Below are 21,081 nucleotides of genomic sequence, written 5' to 3' on the forward strand. Positions count from 1 at the left end.
TAGTCACGATTGTTAGCTCCTTCAGAGAAACCCAAGATGCTTACAATATCCACTTCTTTTCTACATCTAATGTCTCCATAATTTCTGCATCAAGTACTATGTTCCTTTGTACTCTGAAGTCATGACCTTGAAATCAAGTTTTGGGTGTTGAAAGTTTTGTGACTAGATTCAAGCACAATGAAAACCATGAACACTGACTGGTACTCCATGGTAGTATGGGATATCAGCATAGTGCCTACCTTTTAGAAGCTCTGAAGCTTTGCAAGTTTAGCTGGAAACTGTCAAGCCAAGCCTGGTTAAAACCTTCCCCAAAGCTGACAAGTAATGCTGACAGTGTTCATTGCACACACCTGCAGTATCAAAAGGTAACAGGAAGGATGTTTCACTTCTGTTCCTCACTTCTGTTCCTCACTTCAGGGCCCTTCAGGGAACTCCATGGATCATGGAGAGCCTGGTATGCATGCTAAAGAAAGCAAGTCCTCTTTATGTTGTAGGGAGAACAACTGAAGGGTTGCTTGATCACTGGATTACGAATGGGTAAGAGAATGGACTCTAGTGCCAAACTGCCAGTGTAACTTGGTACAAATTATGAAACCTCTCTGAGTTTCAGTTTCTCCTTTGAAAACGGGATGATGTTACTACCCCTGCTTCAGAGGGCTGTTATGAGGATTAAATGAGTGAATATGTGAAGAATATATTAACAGTATACATTAATATTAACATATTAATCCTGGAACATAGTAAGGATTCTGTGGCACTAGCCATCATTATTACCAGCAGTAATATATTCATTTTAGAAAGATCACTCTGGCAACTGTCTGGAAGATGATGAATCCAAAGGGGAAGTGTCACTCCAACACTGAAAATAGAAATAAATAAGAAGATGATATGATTTGATACAGTACGAAGAGTGGCTTGAACTTAGCACCAGACACACAAATACTGTAGTCAACTTTCAGTGATCTACATTTTAAATGAACTATCGCTAGTTTTCAGTTTCACCCACTGGTTTCCCTTGCCTTCATCATACTACTGGCCAGTGGTCCCCTGCTCAGAAAGCAACACTCTGACTTAAACAAGTAGTAGGTGACAGGGTAAAAGAAGTCAGGATCCTCACTCTCTGAGACTCAGACTTCAGTTCTTAAGATGCATACTGGGGAGGACCAGGTAAAGAAAGAAGGCAAGACAAACAGACGGCCTGGGTAGGAAGTGAGCCAACTGGTCACTATTTGTGGTCCCTTGGACAAGGTAGCATAGTCAAAGAGGAGATTTGAACTGGGATACATATCATTGGTATGTACGCCAGATTGTCTTGTTCCCCAGATTTTGCAACCAATACCAAAGACATACTTTTTTTTTTAAGGCCCATAGCTACATAATTCAGAAGGCACTTAGCTGCAAGCTTCCATATTTCTGTTCTCAAGGTTCAGGAAGTGTCCAAGAACTTTGTATTTTCATGGGTGCTATTTTCTAGTCTGTTTTGAGAACAGTTTTACAATTCTTCCAGGCTTTTTGCCCTCCTGGCAACTGTTCTTGGCTACCTTCTGGCAGGAAACACTTTCCTACATCCCAACCTGGCAAAATGCTGATCCTCCTCCAAAACTTAGCTTATTTCCTTTTGTAGGCTACCACTTCACCTGGCTTATACATTTATATTGGTACTTATTAGTTTATATTACAATTCTCTGTTTTCTTGCCAGTCTCCATGTCTAGACCATGAGTTCCTTGATGGAAGGGACAATGGTTTTATTTCCCACCTTGGAGAGACTGTATAGCATGACAGTTTAGTGGATGGAGCCAAGATTTCCAGGTTTAAATCTCACATTTATAGAATGTATATCCTTGAGCAAGTCATTTAACTTTTCTGTGCCTAAGTTCTCTTATCTGTAAAATGGGCATAATAATAGTGCAACTTTAAGTAACTAGCCCTTCTTTCTTTTAATCAGATAGAAAACTAGTTCATGAGTATCAATGAGTTACAGAAAAAAAAATTATTTTTGATACGTTTAAAAGGTGGTCTAGGGCTTCCCTGGTGGCGCCGTGGTTGAGAGTTCGCCTGCCGGTGCAGGGGACACGGGTTCGTGCCCCGGTCCGGGAAGATCCCACATGCCGCGAGGCGGCTAGGCCCGTGAGCCATGCCCGCTGAGCCTGCGCGTCCGGAGCCTGTGCTCTGCAACGGGAGAGGCCACAACAGTAAGGCCTGCGTACCGCAAAAAAAAAAAAAAAGGTCGTCTAATACATGAAGGGGTCATTGTTTCCAGGTCAAATAAACGCAGATAACTGTGTTGGAAAAGGAAACAGAGAGGCTCAAAGATTCTGGCAGGCAATGCCCAGCAATTCCTCCACTGTCTCTCCAACAGCTTCACACTGTCAAGCTTTCTCTGACTACCCCGTTCCAAGTCTCTTCACTTACTCTTACCTGTCAAAGGGTTACCTTCTGTAGCAAGCCATCTTTGGCATCCCACGCTTAGGCTGTGTCAGGGAACTGATCACTCTTTTATTCAATTGTCTGTTTAGATGTCTGATACCACCCAACTGTGACTTTAGCAGGGGCTCAGAACTCCGAAAAGACTGATCCCCTCACACTAATCCTCTCAACAATCAAGTCTCCTTCTGGTCCGCTTTCCTTCTGCATCAGTCACTCCTCGCCCTTCACTTTGCGTTCCTCAGCATCACCCGGAAGCTTTAGAAATGAAGACTCTTATACCTCGCCCCAAGCGGGTTACCTAGTTCCTTCAACGCTAACCTCTACAACCCTAGCGTCTTAACTCCGCCCCATCTCAGCTCCTGACCCCGCCCCTTCCTCCGCTTCGCCGCCTCTTTACATGGAGTCACAAGTACGCATGCTCCCTCTGAACTTCCTCGTAGCGTGATGACGTTAGCGTTGGCGTGGTGACGTAGGGGTGGGTGCCGCGCGTGTTTCAGCTAGGAGGAAGCGCGTGAGTTTAGAAGCAACGCGGGGTTGTGGGGTGTCCCGGCAGCTCAAGGCGTGTGCTTTCTCTTTGGCCGTTCGCCGCTGAACGTCTTGTGTCCTTTCCGCCCTTTCGGGGTGGGGGAAAGCAGAGCTTCTCCACGAGTTGGGGCCCGTGAAGGAGAAGGGAGCCAGCGGGGGACTCTGGAGTGCCTGAGGGCAGGGCTGCGGCCCGGAAGAGGCGAGGAGAAGAGAGGGTTCCCGTAGGCAGGGTCCGCACGCGCTGGGATCAGGGCTGGTCCCGAGAAGGGCCTGGGGCGGCCGCGCTATGTTCGGGGCCCGGTGCCTGCTCCGAGCCCTGCGCTCCTGTTCCTCGGCTCCCTGCCCAGGGCACAAACCTTCAGCCAAACTGAGCGTGCGGGACGCTCTCGGGGCCCAGAACGCAAGTGGGGAGCGCGTTAAGGTCCAGGTTAGTGTATCGGAAGGCGGTGGGTTTGTCTTTTTCGTTGACTGATATGGCACGTCCACGTCTAGGCTATCCTTGTGCTGTCGGGTCGGACAGAACGACCGGCAGGCAAAGTTAGAAAATGTAGACAATCGTGTGGGTCCACGTTTTTCTCCTCTCATTGGTTACCGTTAGTTTTGCCTGGAAAGTGCTGGAACTTTGCTTTCATGATACAGGTTATTACCCGTAAACTTGTTAATCATACAGCAAAATGAACGAGCCCCTTTTCTTTTGTCCCTCATAACGTGTGTCCACAGTTATATAGCTCCTTGAGTGCAGGAACTATGTCTTACCCGTCTTGATAGTCACACATAGCTGGCGGTAAATATTTGTTCAACTAAACCATACCTTTCATTGAACTTTTAACCACCTCAGTGCCTAAAATGGGGCTTTGCATAAAACTTATGTTAATAAATTAGGAGAACGAGTGGAGTGTAGCAGTCTGAAAGAGCTCTGGAGTCAAGCTGCCTCGGTTTAAATCTCTGCCGCTTAGTAGCTTGTTAATTACGGGCGTGTCACTTAACGTGCTCTAAACCTCAGTTCCCTCTTACGAGAATGGAGATAATAGTCCTTACCTCACAGAGTCCTGAATATTAGTTACAAAACATTTAGAGCAGTGGCCCACCGTGAATAAATGTTAGTTGCTATCATTTCTCTTGTTAATAATAATATTTGCAGCGGCTCCACACAGAAGGTACCTCCTTAAAGGAGCAGACCAAGCAAGGAGGTTTGACTTACTAGGTTGCTGAAACACACTGATGCAGTTATTTTTGCTGTCCTCACATATCCTTGATTTTTAGCAGTATGACCAATTTCCCCCTCTTTGCATTTCTTTGGGTTTCATATTCTTTCTATTATCCAAATCAAAACTTTTTCCTGCATTAATCTATTAATTCGGCATACATTAATACCTTTGTGTGCTAGTCTAGAGAGGATTCAAAGGTGACAAGAATGGAACATACTCGCTAGGTTAGAGGCTTTCACTTTAGTGCTGTGCAGTGTAATTTAGAAGTATCTGAATTGAGTGGTACTGTAATTGTAAAATAGACACTAATTTTGAAGAACAAAAGAATGCAAACTATCTCAGTATTTTTAATATTGATTGCATGTTGATATATATTTTGGGTTCAATAAAATATACTATTAAAATTAATTTAACCCATTTCTTATGTAACCACTAAACAAGTAAAATTACATATGTGGCTCACATATTTTTGTCAGACAGTCCTGGTCTGATGGATAAGACAAGGAATGACAACAATGTGATAAGTATTAGTGGTATAAATAGAAAACTTTGAGAATACAGAGAGGGAAGTTCTTAACAGTGTGAGGAGGTCAAAGAAGACTTCTTGCGTGAGGTGACATTTCAGCTGAGTCCAGAAGGATGTGTTCCTCAGGCACAGGAACCAGGGATAGGGTGGAAATATCATTTCAGAAGAGCTTGTTGACAAGAACATGAACTTTGAACTGAGTTCTGTGTTTGAATTCCACCTGTACTACTTGGTAACCTTGAGTATTTAACAAGGTTATCCTAACTTCTCTAAATATGTTTCATCTCTAAAGTGATAGTTCTTGTGAGGATTAAGTAGAAAAATACTTAAAAAGAGCTTAGGACAGAAGTACATTAAACAGTGCTCCATAAATGTTAACTTTTACTAACAAGTAAAAAGCAAGACATTGGTGCTTTGGATTGGGCGTGTTCAATTTATGAAGGGCCTTGTATGTGAGACTGAGGCAATTTACGCTTTATTCAGCTTAGCCCTGGAGAAAGATCAAGCACTTCCTAGTAGACTTAGGTTTAAATTCAGGCTCTGCCGTTTACCAGCAGTGTGGCCTCAGGCAGGTTATTTAACTTCTCTGAGCCTTAATTCTTCACTTGTAAAACGGGAATAATGATAATCCACATTGCTGTTGTGAGGAGGAGGTGAAACAGTATATGAAGAACGTAGTAATTAAAATGTTTGTTACATAGTAGATGTTCAGTACATGATAGATATTCTTCCACTGGATATATTCATGGATTTTCTACTGTGTGCCTGACAATAGCCTTCAATGCAACTAAAAATGTGATTCCTAAATCCACAAAATATTATGGACATGCAAATGAGTAATAGAAGGGCTTTAATAACAGTGTCTATTAGGGTGTGGTGGGGATACAAAGGAAGTCAGGATCAGTACAGTTTTTCTAAGTAGGATTATCTCACTTTTCCCAAGCACATTTGATGGTTAACCAAACACCATCAACTGTTCACAGTTGTTCAGAGGCTGCTAGAATATTCTCTCAACCTCTATGCTAGTTAAATTTAACTAGCATAGAGGTTGTCATCTGTGAGAGAGCTGTTTTTAGTGTTCTACTTGAAGACATCTCATTTGTACTCATGCATACCTGTCATTTAAATTCAGAGTGTCTTTGAAAGTTTATGTGCTACTTAATATGATCATAATAAGTTTCTTGAGAACCCTTTTAGTATGATACTTTGTAAAAAAGAAAACCCCATAAAGATGTTTCTAGTCTATAACTACATAATCTCCCTTCTGGGAATTTGATATAAAAGGAGAAAGGAACCAAAATGTGTACCCTATTACGTGTAATGGTGGGGGAGAGGGGCAGGGGCAGGAAGAAAACCTGGAATATTAGGGGGATTGGTTATGTGAATTAGGCTCATCAACCTAACGGGATTTGGGACATCTTATTCAGAATGATGAGCTTTATTAACAAAACGACAACAGCAACAAAGGTGGAATGCCAAAGCTGTATTTCACTGTGATGAGGACCATATAAAATTATATATGCATATTGGTAAACTAAAAGCAATTGATTTGTTCAGGCGGGATTATGAAGACTTATTTTTTTTCATTTAGTCCTCTGTGTGTATGTGTAATGAAAATATAAAATGTTTGTATTTTAAACTCACATTTAGAAATATTTCTCATAAGGGATGGATTCGTTCAGTCCGATCCCAGAAGGAAGTCTTGTTCCTGCATGTAAATGATGGGTCATCTTTGGAAAGCCTTCAGGTTGTAGCAGATTCAAGCTTTGACAGTAGGTGAGGTTTTGTTTGTTTGTTTGTTTGTTTGTTTTAAAGAGTACTTTGAATTTTTTTCATCTCCTCTGTTCCCCATTTCCCTAATCTAAGTGTTCATATCGCCCCCTCAGTGATCTTTCTAAACAAATCTTCTTTTCATAGCTTTGAGGCTCAAGTCCAAATACTTAGAATCAAGATCCTTCTCTCCTCTCTCTAACATCTTCACATGACAATATCCCCCACCTATCCTTTGCTTCTCTCTCAACTATGTGCAGCTCTTAACCCAATTAAAGGTAAAATCTTCTATCATTAAATGGTTTAGGGACTTCCCTGGTGGTCCAGTGGTTAAGACTCCATGCTCCTAATGCAGGGGGCCTGGATTTGATCCCTGGTCAGGGAATTAGATCCCGCATGCCGCAACTAAGACCTGGTGCAGCCAAATAAATAAATAAATAATAGTTTAATGTTTTGAGAGCAAGGTTGGTATTAATATGAGGGCTACATGTAAGATCTTGTTTATGCTATTGTTTTGTTATTATAGAGAACTGGCCTTTGGGAGTTCCGTGGAAGTTCAAGGGCAGCTGGTAAAAAGTTTGTCCAAAAGGCAAAATGTGGAACTGAAGGCAGAAAAAATTGAAGTTGTTGGAAATTGTGATGCTAAGGTATGTGTTGTGACACGATTATGGAGGCCGTTAAGGCTTAATTTAAAACATTAGCAACGTTTTAAGTATGATTATTGGGAAGATGGCACTTGGAACTTTTCGATTGTGACTTCTAGGTAATTGGAACAGGCTATAGACTGAGGAATGTAGAAAGAGTAGCAAAAAGTATTTATGTAGACGGCTGGAGCCTTAGGAGTGAGAGCTAAGTGATAATACTCTGTGTATCTCTGTGGTGCCTGTCACTGTTGAGATTTGCCACTTTACAAGCATGCCTAGTCAGCTGCAGTGACAAAGACGTACCAGGGCAAACCACGTTCTTAGGAAAGCTCTGCCTAGAAATTACTTTTGCATGATCTAGAACTGTACCATCTGGTGCAATAGCCACTAGCCACCCATGGCTATTTAATATTAAATCAGTTAAAATTAAATTAAAAATTCAATTCCTCAGTGACATTAGCCACATTTCAAGTGCTCAGTGATCACATGTAGCTAGCAGCTACCGTACTGCATTGCACAGGTACAGATCATTTCCGTTTATCACAGAAAATTCTGTTGGATGGTGCTAGACTGTGGGGATGCTTAGGCTGAACAAAGATAAGAAATTCTACATTAAGACATGTTTATTCCTGTTTTTGCAAGACTCTTCTGTTAGTAGCTTTTTATGTATAGCCTGATAAAGAGGTTAGAGGGAATAAAACCATAGATTATCAATCCAGTTTCTATTTGGAGAAAATGAGACCCAATCAGGTAGAATGGCTTGCATTAGGTTATATTGCTGATTAGTGGCACAGCTGAAGTTTATGTGCTAGCCATTTTAACCCCCTGTGGTTTAGCTACACTCATCTTCAAATATTTAATGAACAAAAAATGAGGAATATAGGGAAATAGCATCATTTTAATTCAAATTCATTTTTAGTTCTTTTGGATAATTGAAATGTTAACCATTTTTATTTTTGCTTTTTTAGAGGGATGTTTGATTATTAAAAATTTGCCATGTGTTTTACTCTTCTTAAATTGTTTTCCCTTGGTGGGTATTGATGCTTTCCACTACTCTTCCCCCTCATTTCAGTGTCATTTTTAAGTATTCAGCATTAGGGAATTCTGAACCTGCTAACAGTCCCCAGATTCCTATTAATGTGATCATATTGTCACTTTCGTAGGTATGGGACGTATTTCTATATGACATAAATTAATGTGTGCACAAGGCCTAAAAGGAATAGATAGCTATGTTGGTAGCCTGTTTTAGAGTTCTTTTACTTAGCTTCTCTGTTATCTTTTTTATTGAAACTTTGGTTTTGGTCTGAAACTTTTATCCTATCTTCTCAATCTTGTAAAATGAGTGGGGCAGGGAAATTTTTCTAGGTAGAGTCATAATTTCCTTTAAAATTGTTATGAATATACATTGCTCGTCCAGATGATACAAAGCTGTTGACCCTCGCTCATGTTCTGAAACAGCAGCACATGTTGATAAATGGTGATAAATAGTGCTAATTGATTATGAGCGCTTGTGGACTTTCAAGACATTTGGGCAATTTTAAAATTCAATACCAGCTGTGTGTATACAGCTGTAGAAAACATACTGTTTAATATCTACAATATTCTAAACTCATGTGTGCCAAACAGTGGAGTGTTTTGGGTAACTATATCCTAATCTCTCTATTTGTAAGTAGTGATTGATAGCTAACCGATAGAAATTTGATAAATAACAGATTAGCCTTGGTGATAATAAGTAACTTTGCCCAAGGTTACAAAGCTAATAAGTAGTAGAGCTGAATTTAAACCCATATCTTTCTGATTTCACTCACTGTTCTAACTTGTTAGAATTAATGTGGACCATGTTCAGTTATGTTAAGAAATAAGGAACAAAAGCGTCTTAGTTTTATTCTAAAGCATTACTATTTAACAAATGCCCTGTAAACTGATTTTATAAAACTGTATTTCTTTTAGCTTCTAACTTGTTTTTCCTTTTATTGTCAGGCTTTCCCTTTTAAATATAAAGAGAGGCATCCTCTGGAGTATCTGAGACAATACCCTCACCTTAGGTGTAGGACTAATGTTCTGGGTTCTATACTGAGGGTTCGCAGTGAAGCCACAGCTGCTATCCATTCTTTCTTTAAGGTAAGGAGCTTTGCTTCTAGGTGTTCTTTCTTGTGAAGAAGTTGAATAATTGTAATACTGGAGTATTATCCTGAAAGTTCTTCAGGTTATTTATTCCAAGCACCCTTTATTGTGTGGTACTTTTTTCTTTGGCTGATTTTAAATTTTCTGTTTATCACTGGTTTTGAGTGATTTGATTTATGTGTGCCTTGGCAGAGTTTTCTTTATGTTTCTTGTATTTGGAGTTCATTGAATTTCTTGGATCTATGCATTTTAATTTTCACCAAGTTTTTCAGTCATTATTTCATCAAATATTTTTATGTTACCTCTCTCCTTTGGGGACTTCAGTTACCCATATATTAGGCCACTTGATGATATCCCAATAGCTCTCAGATGTTCTTTTCTTTTTAAAAAATCTTTTTTTTCCAGCGTGTTTCTTTTGGATAGTTTCTATTACTATGTCTTCAAGCTTACCAATCTTCTCTTCTGCAGTGCCTAATTTCTTATTCCTATCCAGTGCGTTTTTCACCCCATATCTAAGTGAAAGGCTTCATATCTAAGTGTTTGATTTGGGCCTTTTTTTTTTAGTGTCTTCCATGTCTCTACTGAACTTTTTTGAACATATGCAATACAGTTTTAGTTAAAACTGTAGTTTTCATAGCTGTTTAGTAACTTTTTACGTCCTTCTAACGTGTCAGCTATAAGTCAGTTTTAATTGATTGATTAGTCTCTTCATTATAGGTTATGTTTTCCTGCTTCTTCGTATATCTGCTAATCTTTGATTAGGTACCAGACCTTGTTAATTTTACCTTGTTGGGTGCTGGATATTTATAAAGCTTCTTAAGCTTTGTTTTGGTATGTAGTTAAGTTACTGGAAGGGTCTTGCTTTTATGATTTGTTAAGTAAATCTGGAGCAGTGCTCAGTCTGCGTCTGATTATTCCCCACTACTGAGGCAAAGCCTTCCTGAGTATTCTACGTAGTGCCTTGTGAATTACAAGATTTTCCAGCCTGGTTTGTGGGAGCAGGCATTGTTTCCAGCCACATACGAGCAGCAGGCGCTGTTTCCTCTAATCGTTGTGGATGGTTCTTTCCCTGGCCTTGGATAGTTTCCTCACTTGCATGTGCTGATCATTCCTCCACCTAATACTCCAGGGTGACTCCCTGTACATCTCTGGAGTTGTTGGACAACTGTCTGCTCTCTGGTACTCTGTCCTGTCAGTTCTAGCCACTTTGGTCTCCTCAACTCAGGGAGTCTGCTGGGCTCCACTTTATTTCTCCCTTCTTCCTGCTGTGGCCTGGAAAATCTCAAGGTAGTAAGCTGGGCTGCTGGTAGGGTTCACTGTGTTTGTTTCCTATCTCTCAGGGATCACTATCCTTTGTTGTCTGATATCCAGTGTCTTGAAAACCAGCATTTCATGTGGTTTGCTTGTGGATTTTTTTTTTTTTTTTTTTTGCGGTACGCGGGCCTCTCACTGTCATGGCCTCTCCTGCTGCGGAGCACAGGCTCCGGACGCGCAGGCTCAGCGGCCATGGCTCACGGGCCCAGCCGCTCCGCGGCATGCGGGATCCTCCCAGACCGGGGCACGAACCCGTGTCCCCTGCACCGGCAGGTGGACTCTCAACCACTGCGCCACCAGGGAAGCCCTGTTTTTGTTTTTTTGTTGTTGTTTCAAATGGGAGGGTAAATCTAGTTCCTATTTCTACATTTTAGTCGCAGACATTTTATATACAGTAAGCACTAATTTTAAAAAATTATTGGTGTTGATCAAGTAGATTGATCTAATGCCTAAAGACATTTTGTCTCATTTAGCTTTGCTTTTCAGCCATTTCCCCCAACCCGGGAAAGCCACAGTGGAATGTAGTTTGTAAGTTGATGAGGTGAACGGACCCTCCTTCCATGTGGTGGATGGAAGGGCTCCAAAAGCAAGAGTGACCCAATGGATAAAGTTCAGTATTATTCCATGTAGTTTTGGAACTCTTCCTAATCCACTTCTCCAGATCCAGCTCACTTGCAAAGATTGTCTGACAGCGTACCCTTCCCTTGGACAGCATCCAAATTCATGCAGGCCCAGCCCTGCCATGGCATACGAAGGAAGTTCTTGCTCTTTGAAAAGCTCCTTAAGAGGTAATTTTTGATGTGACAGCTAAAGAACATCATGGCTTTAAAGCATAAGAATAAACAAAGAAAAATAAATCACATTATACAGTGTCATCCCATTATAGTGTGAAAGGGTGTGTTTACATATGCTCTCATAAACTTTCTTATGCATCTTCCATATGGCTTTTTTTTTTAAATAAATTTATTTATTTATTTTTGGCTGTGTTGGGTCTTCGTTGCTGCCCATGGGCTTTCTCTAGTTGCGGTGAGCAGGGGGCTACTCTTCATTGCGGTGCATTGGCTTCTCATTGCAGTGACTTCTCCTGTTGCAGAGCACGGGCTCTAGGCGCGCAGGCTTCTGTAGTTGTGGCTCGAGGGCTGTAGAGCACAGGCTCAGTAGTTGTGGCACACGGGCTTAGTTGCACTGCGGCATGTGGGATCTTCCTGGACTTGAACCCATGTCCCCTGCATTGGCAGGTGGGCTCTTTACCACTGCGCCACCAGGGAAGTCCCATCCATATGGCTTTTCAATAGTGCTTGAACCATACAAACAGAAAATTTGTTCAGATGTAAAAATCTTTTTTCCCTATATGGCTTTAACAGCTGATAAAGTCAGTGGATCTGCTTTAATTCTGAAAATTTTATGGATTTCTGGCCAGTAGGTGGTGGTATTGGCAATCCATTAACAAGTGGGTTTTACCTAATTTATACATTTCTTATTACTTGAAGTTTTCACAGGTATGTAAATAATTTTAAAATAATAAAAAACACTAGAAAACTCTGAAATCAAAGAATAAGCAAAGTAAAGTAAAATTTAAAAAATATTTTAGGTGGTTGAAAATAATGAATTTTAGCACTGTTGGTGATGGTTATAAAGGTAGGTACTTTTGAGTCTTATAAATTCACTTTTTAATTGTAAAGCTCTGGAAAATATAATCCTGATACCTCCTTCTAAGATGTCACCCACTTGTGTATGTGACAGGATTGAATTGTTTAAAGAAATAATGGGAGTACTATAGGACATATTAAATATTATTTATATATTATCCTATTTTTGGTACTGTTTCTATGTTTGTTACTTTAGGCTCCCTAAAACATGTTAAGAACTAAAATGTAAAATTTTCAAAAATTTCAGACCTTGAAAATATAGGGAAAAAGAAACTTGAGCACAAACCTTTTAGTTAGGATACTTTAAGGATCTAGAGTTTTTTGGTTTGAGTATCAAAAATGTTTAGTGTATAACTTGCTTTGCTTATAAAATTGACACATTTGCTGAGTACTAAAACATGACTATCTAGAATTCTCAAAAAATGAGTTATTTACAAGAGCTGAGTTTCTCAAATAATAGGATTATCTCTTTAGGCACCAATTTTTTTTCTAATTTCCAGTGGCAGTTATCTTAAAATGTATTACATACTTCCCTGGCTTCCTGAAGTGAGCCAACAGAAAAGAGTTTGCCCTTTCCTGGTGAGTTGAGGTTCTTCCTCTGAGTATCAGATTGTTCTCTTCTCAGTATGGCAGTGCCTTCAAAGCCTGTCATGGTGAGGAGTGTTCTTTGACCCTGCGTTGAATGACCCTAGACTGCTGTGTCTTTGAGTTCCTGTGTCTGCTTTTTATGGGGTGTTTTTTTGGTTTTTGTTTTGTTTTTTTGGTCTCTTGCTGTCACTTTTTGTCGCCAGTGGTGTGTCTGTGGCTAGCAATTGCTGTCATGTTTCTTTTTTGTTGAGTCTGATTAAATAATATTTATTTTGTGTGTGTTAAAGAAAAATATAGTCCATGACTCTTTGAGTGATGTGTATGGGCCTTAGTACATGAATTTTGTAATTTTCAGATACTCATTCATTGCCTTATAAATATCTGGTTATAGCAATGTGTATCTATCAAAATACTTAGATATTTAGAGGTGATGGGTGGGATCTGAATAATTGGGCCAAAATTTTTGACCCCTTCTCTGGCCTTCATCTCTCTTATTAGGAACCCCTTTGCTGTGGGATAGGATAAGTACCTGACAGTGGAACCCCACTGGAGGCAGCCTCTGAGAGTACTCCTGCTATTTATTTTCCTACTTCTCTATCCACTTTCTCTTTTGTGGACTTTGTTCTCGTCTTTGTTGTTCCTTTGTACCCTCTCCTGTATAACTTTTGGTGGTAATGATATAAACTTTGATATGATAAGCCTTGCTAGCACTGTTAAGGCTTAAAAAGCTGATGATGCCTTTTGAAAGGTTTAGCATTATTTGAGAATTGAGAATAATTCCCACTATTTGAGTGATTAAAAAAAAAATCCCATACAGTTATTTTCATAAGATTTACAGCATTGTTCCTTGTGGCAGTTGACCAGTTCTAACTTAGGCAATTATATTTAGCCGTTAAATTTTCTCCTCCCTCTCGCCACCCTTGTTTCCTTTGGATTTTTCACTTCCTTTCTTTGTTTACTGCACTCATGCTCATAGTTGCCTTATGTGGAATAAATGATTCATGTCCATAATTCTTGGCTTCTAGGAGATAAAAATTTTATGCAGTAATGTTATTGATTCTATTTCATTTGTTCTCTATAATGTGCTCTGTGCAGCACCTCACCACACGTTGTTCCCAGATTAAGTACATATTTGAACACTTACTGAGACTCCTAATTTATAGCTTGAAAATTTAATCAGTCTACATCATAAGGCAAGTTGTTGGCTGGATACTTTGTATCATAGCCAGAATACTTGAATTCAACCTTTTTAGGAAGGAAGGGGTAAATTTGGGAGGCCCCTGGTAATACACTGACATATTTTACATTCCACCAGTAGGTACTGGCAGAATTTAGCAGAGATTAGATGGATATATATGAACTTATTGTATTGATGTCAAGAACAAAATGTTTACATTGAACACATACTCTTATGCCTTTGCAGAATAAATTCACTTTAGCTGCCTCCACCCCCACCCTGCAGCATTTATGCTGCCTGTAACCTTTCGCCTACATCCATAGTCGAAGTGAAAGAAGCATAACCTTGAAGTTGCTGGGTTATTTCAGTTTTACTAGCAACAGCTTTTGTGGTTCACTAATGGAAATAGTCTCAGACTTTAGAGCAGAAGGATTGCAGTTGGGTGCCTTAGTAATGGATGGGTTTGCTGCTCACAATCTTCCTTGAGGCAAAGGAAGTGCACTGCCTGTGCCATGTGCGGTGCACTGTGCCATCAGTTTAATGACAAACTTCCTAAAAATCATTCCTGCCTCTTTGCTGTTTATTTCTGCGGTCCCTGATTGTCAACCTTAATTTATCTCCTTTTTGGTGCTTTGTTACAATTGAGGGTCTCATTCCAAAATAACAACTTAATATTGATCACTTTTATTCCCTTAGCAGTGCGGGCAACATCATTATGCATTAGCCCTGAGTGAGTGTGCGTGTGTGTGCGTGTGTGTTAAATCACTATCAGTCTGTTGGAAAAGTGGGAAGAAGAAATGGCACCAGAGAGAGATCCTGAGCACCTAGGTTCTAGTCCCGGCTCTGACTCTGACTCGTTGTATGATTTTGGCCTCTCATTAAATCTCTCTGGACCTCAATTTCCTTGTCTTTCCAGTGAGGAGATTGGAGTAGATATTGTCTAAGTCAGTTCTGATTTAAAATTCTTTGTGCATAGTAAACTCTCCATTTGATATTTTAATAGTTTTATTTTGGGGATTAAGGAGGGATTTGATATGGCATTCTCTTAGTGCTATTTGAATCATATAATGAAGTGTATGTTCTTGGAAGTGTTTCACATACAAATATACTGAGAAAAGTGGTTTCTCTTTTTCTTCCAGGACAGTGGCTTTGTGCATATTCATACTCCAGTAATCACATCCAATGACTGTGAGGGGGCTGGAGAACTTTTTCAAGTTACGGTAAGCTGTGCTTCCCATCTTGGGGGATATATTGCTCTCTGATATCAATTTTTCATTTGAGGGTTTGCTTCAAATTTAATGAGAGTTATGTGGATAGAACATGAAACTTTGTTGATAATAATCCTTAAAAAACGTGCATAGAAAATTCACACTTCTCTAATTTTCTGTCCAACCAGCTGTATTACCTACGTTGTGACTGAAAGGAGTGGATTTTTAATTTAGTACTCTAGTTGCCTTTTTTATAACTGTGAATTGGTGAACTAGAGAAATTTGAAGAAATTAATAAAAATTCTAAGAAATCTTTTCTGCAAATTCAACCTCCAAGTTATATTTTTGGGTGTAACTTATTTTAAGAGATGGAACTAAAATAGAAAAGCATACATGTGAATATTTTCTTTTTCAGAGTCTTTAGAAAATATATTTTTCATAAGAAATTATTTAGTCTGTATACCTCATGAAGGCTTTTATTTTAATTCTTTGTTCAGCGGTTATTCTTTGAGCTCCTACTATGCGCCACATATTGTCAGCCTGCTCTTGTTGCAGGAAATTTAAAAGTTACCAGTTTTTCTTACATGTCAGCAATTGAAAGCGTTTCATTTACCAGTTAGACAGCCTGTTTAAAATCATTGACCAGTAGTATAATGTACAAAGAGAAATGTATGTTGATGAGTGGTGCTTTTTGTATTTCTTTCATTTATTTACTGATTTCTGTATCTCTGAGAAATCAAGATTCTTTATATATTTGGGTGATTTCATCAAATGACAAGACCTGTACAAAACTACTCTCTCTGGTTCAGTATATTCTGACTCTTGATAATGATGCTTTCTCTTCATATTATTGAACAGCATATTCACTGGGAGAAGTTATCCTGATGTGTCAAAATCATTATTCAAAATAATAATCAAATGCTGTCTTTCTTCATATGTGGTTTGGAGAAATCTAGATGATAGCCTTCTGCAAAAAGCAGAATAAAAACGCTTGGTTGAACATTTAAAGTAGGAGTGTTAGCATCTGTATATGAGTTCAAAGAAGGCAGCAGATGATAAAATAACAATATGTAAATTGAAGAAAACATTCTCTTCTAGCCATTTATGTTGTTAATTTTCTCTTTGCACCTTAATAGTCATCTGAATATTGAAGTGAAGAGGAATTACCCACCTTAAATACATTTCATGATCCCTTAATCTAAACTACCAAATATTAAAAAGTAAATGATAGAGAAGGAAATGTATAATCTAAAGGAGTTTTTACAAATATAAAGGGAATTATTAAAGAGACCCAAGTTAAACAAGTAAAAAAAATCTGTAACAAACTTAAATAATTATAAATTTGGAGCTAACTGCTTTACCACCAGAGAAATCCCCTAGGCAAGTCTGAATGATTACAATATGTGCATTTTGGACACTAAACAACACAAGGTAAATTACCAAATAAGAATAAATACAGAGAAAGGAGGAAGATGTATTTTTTTTTTTAAATCGGGGCTTTTTATTTATTTTTGGCTGTGTTGGGTCTAAGTTACTGCGCACGGGCTTTCTCTAGTTGCAGGCAAGTGGGGGCTACTCATTGCAGTGGCGTCTCTTGCTGTGGAGCATGGGCTCTAGGCGTGCGGGCTTCAGTAGCTGTGGTACGTGGGCTGAGTAGTTGTGACTCGCAGGCTCAGTAGTTATGGCACATGGGCTTAGCTGTTCCACGGCATGTGGGATCTTCCCGGACCAGGGCTCAAACCTGTGTCCCCTGCATTGGCAGGCGGATCCTTAACCATTGTGCCACGAGGGAAGTCCGAAAATGTATTTCTGAAGCTAAACAAATGAGAAGTGTTGTATGTTCATAGTACTCCAGGGCCAGGTTGAGGAATTTTATGTAGTGGAATTAGGCTTTGTCTATTCAGAGTGTCACAAAGGTGCTCTTGAATTCATTGATACTAGGCTCCTGCATTCAGGGTCTAGCACAGGTTTCAGCGGTCTGTGGCTTTTGTTTTATGAGCCCACTGTCTTTGTTGCTTTCAGCAGTTCAGCTCCTAAGATTTGTCTTCTGCCTGCCAACACACTCTCCTCTGAAAGCAGTGCTCCTTCTTATTCCCACCTCACACATCTCTACACTGCCAAGCTTCATTGTGTGGATTTCTTCCGGACTGCATGTAGAGGCATAGGGGTTTGAGTCTTGGCACCCTACTGTTAGGAGGAAGTGAAGTGTCACATCTGAATCCTTGCTTCTCTTAATAGTGCTCTTTTTTGCTCTGATAACAATGAAGTCCAGTAACTACTTAAAGATAAGGATGCCTGGTACATACTCAGGTTTGAGGACAGCAGTAAGATGCCACCTTGAAATGCACAGTAAGAACATAATACACTGTCGAGAAGTAAAGGCATGTCCCATCATTTTAGTTTTCTTTTTCCTCATTCCCATTTCCTGCTTTAAGATTTCAGGTATTTGCTAAGGTTTGGGGACTCCTGAATACACATGTAGGAAGTTGCATTCAAAAGCATTAATTTGTTATTCAGCAGACCTTTGGTACCATCTGTGTTCAAGATTCTGTGCTAACTGTTAAGGGGATACAAAGATGTACTCAGGGTTCTGGTTGGTGAAGCTGGTGAGTTGGCAGGGCATAAGAGAGGAAGGAGCATGCTTTTCATTCACTGTTGATGTTACTTATGCTACAGTATTTGGTTGTACACTTTTTCCTTTTTGTCTTAGAGCCCTAGCTGAGTTCCACAATTACGTTTGATCTTTATGATTCTGGAGTAACTAGTTTGTCTCTGAGAAGATAAAAGAGATTAAAGGCAAGAATTAGGGATTGTGGCAAAATCTAGACATTGATAGGAAATAAGGTGAAACTGTTTTATGTATATACTTGAGGTTACAGTGTTACAAGTTGTAAGTGGTATGAAATCTAGAGGGTAATTAGGTCTGTGAGGATTGACTTGGTCAGAAACATCTTCAAAATAAGTATGTGACTTAACTGTACCCTAGGAAGAGTACTTCAGGTAGGGGAGGAATGTAAGCAGAGTCAAGTAATTAAAATGAGTGGGGGGTTTTCACTGGACGCCGGATGGACAGATTAGAAGGTTTATGTTGGTGAATCATAAAAAGTAAAGTTGGGGTGTATAGGAATGAGAAAATGGAGCAGGTTTTAAAAAACAACTTTATTGAGATACATTTTACGTACCATAAAAATCAGTCACTTAAAGTATACTGTTCCGTGGTTTTTAGTATATTCACAGAGCTGTGGAAGCATCACCACAATCTAATTTGAGAGCATTATATCACCCCAAAGTGAAACCCAGTACCCATTACCAATCCCTTCCTGTTTCCACCCCGAGTTCTAGGTAAGCACTGAACTGCTCTCTATAGATTTGCCTCTTCTGGAATATTTCATATAAATACAGTCATACAACATATGGGCTTTTGTGTCAGGCTTCTTTCATTTAGCACAACGTTTTTGAGGTTCATACAAGTTGTAGCATGTATCAATACTTCATTTCTTTTATATCCAACTAGTATTCTATTGTATAGATATCCAACGTTTTATTTATCCATTTAGCAGTTGATGGATGTTTGGATTATTTCTACCTCTTGGCTATTATGATTAATGCTACTATCAACATTTGTGAAATCATTTGGATGAGTATATGATATCATTTCTCTTGAGTGGAATTGCTGGGTCACATGGTAGCTTTATGCTTAATATTTTGAGAAACCACCAAACCATTTTCCAAAGTGGCTGCATCACTTTACATTCCCAACAGCAGTGTATGTAGGTTCCAGTTTCTCCCCATTATTGCCAACACTTATTGTTGCTCTTCATTTTTTTTTAAACAACTTTATTGGAGTATAATTGCTTTCCAGTGGTGTATTAGTTTCTGCTTTATAACAAAGTGAATCAGCTATATATGTACATATATCCCCATATCCCCTCCCTCTTGCGTCTCCCTCTCATCCTCCCTATCCCACCCCTCTAGGTGGTCACAAAGCACTGAGCTGATCTCCCTGTGCTTTGTGGCTGCTTCCCCAAGCTATCTGTTTTACATTTGGTAGTTTATATAAGTCCATGCCACTCTCTCACTTCGTCCCAGCTTACCCTTCCCCCTCCCCTTGTCCTCAAGTCCATTTTCTACCTCTGCATCTTTATTCCTGTCCTGCCCCTAGGCTCTTCAGAACCCCTTTGTTTTTTTTTAGATTCCATATATATGTGTTAGTGTACGGTATTTGTTTTTCTCTTTCTGACTTACTTCACTCTGTATGACAGACTCTAGGTCCATCCACCTCACTACAAATAACTCAATTTCGTTTCTTTTTATGGTTGAGTAATATTCCATTTGTATATATGTGCCACATCTTCTTTATCCATTCATCTGTTGATGAACACTTAGGTGGCTTCCATGTTCTGGCTATTGTAAATAGAGCTGCAGTGAACATTGTGGTACATGATTTTTTGAATTATGGTTTTCTCAGGGTATATGCCCAGTAGTGGGATTGCTGGGTCGTATGGTAGTTCTATTTTTAATTTTTTAAGGAACCGCCATACTGTTCTCCACAGTGGCTGTATCAATTTACATTCCCACCAACAATGCAAGAGGGTTCCCTTTTCTCCACACCCTCTCCAGCATTTATGGTTTGTAGATTTTTTGATGATGGCCATTCTGACCAGTGTGAGGTATACTTCCTTGTAGTTTTGATTTGCATTTCTCTACTGATTAGTGATGTTGAGCATTCTTTCATTTGTTTGTTGGCAATCTGTATATCTTCTTTGGAGAAATGTCTATTTAGGTCTTCTGCCCATTTTTGGATTGGGTTGTTTGTTTTTTTGATATTGAGCTGCATGAGCTGCTTGTAAATTTTGGAGATTAATCCTTTGTCAGTTGCTTCATCTGCAAATAATTTCTCCCATTCTGAGGGTTGTCTTTTCGTCTTGTTTATGGTTTCCTTTGCTGTGCAAAAGCTTTTAAGTTTCATTAGGTCCCATTTGTTTATTTTTGTTTTTATTTCCATTTCTCTAGGAGGTGGGTCAAAAAGGATCTTGCTGTGATTTATGTCATAGAGTGTTCTGCCTATGTTTTTCTCTAAGAGTTTGATAGTGTCTGGCCTTACATTAAGGTCTTTAATCCATTTTGAGGTTTTTTTAAAATTATTTTTATTTATTTATTTATTTATTTATTTATTTATTTATTTTGTGGTACGCGGGCCTCTCACTGTTGTGGCCTCTCCTGTTGCGGAACACAGGCTCCGGACACGCAGGCTCAGCGGCCATGGCTCACGGCCCCAGCCGCTCTGCGGCATGTGGGATCTTCCCGGACCGGGACACGAACCCAAGTCCCCTGCATCGGCAGGCGGACTCTCAACCACTGCGCCACAGGGAAGCCCCCATTTTGAGTTTATTTTTGTGTATCGTGTTAGGAAGTGTTCTAGTTTCATTCTTTTACATGTAGCTGCCCAGTTTTCCCAGTATCACTTATTGAAGAGGCTGTCTTTTCTCCATTGTATATTCTTGCCTCCTTTATCAAAAATAAGTTGACCATATGTGTGTGGCTTTATCTCTGAGCTTTCTATCCTGTTCCATTGGTCGGTATTTCTGCTTCTGTGCCAGTACTGTATTGTCTTGATTACTGTAGCTTTGTAGTGTAGTCTGAAGTCCGGTGGCCTGATTCCTCCAGCTTCGTTTTTCTTTCTCAAGATTGCTTTGGCTATTCGGGGTCTTTTCTGTTTCTATACAAATTGTGAAATTTTTTATTCTAGTTCTGTGAAAAATGCCATTGGTAGTTTGATAGGGATTGCATTGAATCTGTAGATTGCTTTGGGTAGTATAGTCATTTTCACAATGTTGATTCTTCCAATCCAAGAACATGGTATATCTTTCCATCTGTTTGTATCATATTTAATTTCTTTCATCAGTGCCTTATAGTTTTC

At 39.4% G+C, this 21,081-nt stretch overlaps 1 protein-coding gene across 22 annotated transcripts in view; it reads left to right on the top strand.

The window, feature by feature from the left end:
* Positions 1 to 2,945: 2,945 nt before the first annotated feature.
* The window catches only part of NARS2 (asparaginyl-tRNA synthetase 2, mitochondrial), a 142,542-nt gene continuing 124,406 nt past the window's right edge, over positions 2,946 to 21,081 (top strand). For 18 of the 22 annotated variants that reach the window (XM_073808377.1, XM_073808363.1, XM_073808365.1 and 15 more), the window contains exons 1-5: positions 2,946 to 3,380; positions 6,354 to 6,463; positions 6,984 to 7,104; positions 9,082 to 9,222; positions 15,093 to 15,173. In XM_073808377.1, the coding sequence (XP_073664478.1) occupies positions 3,240 to 3,380; positions 6,354 to 6,463; positions 6,984 to 7,104; positions 9,082 to 9,222; positions 15,093 to 15,173 (594 nt within the window). In that variant the 5' untranslated portion in view covers positions 2,946 to 3,239. Of the gene's footprint in view, positions 3,381 to 6,353; positions 6,464 to 6,983; positions 7,105 to 9,081; positions 9,223 to 12,688; positions 12,768 to 15,092; positions 15,174 to 21,081 lie in introns of those variants that run through there. The other 4 variants (XM_073808379.1, XM_073808382.1, XM_073808384.1 and 1 more) reach the window with 4 other exon arrangements.

Source organism: Tursiops truncatus, chromosome 8 (genome assembly GCF_011762595.2).
Source record: "Tursiops truncatus isolate mTurTru1 chromosome 8, mTurTru1.mat.Y, whole genome shotgun sequence".
Taxonomy (NCBI): Eukaryota; Metazoa; Chordata; class Mammalia; order Artiodactyla; family Delphinidae; genus Tursiops; species Tursiops truncatus.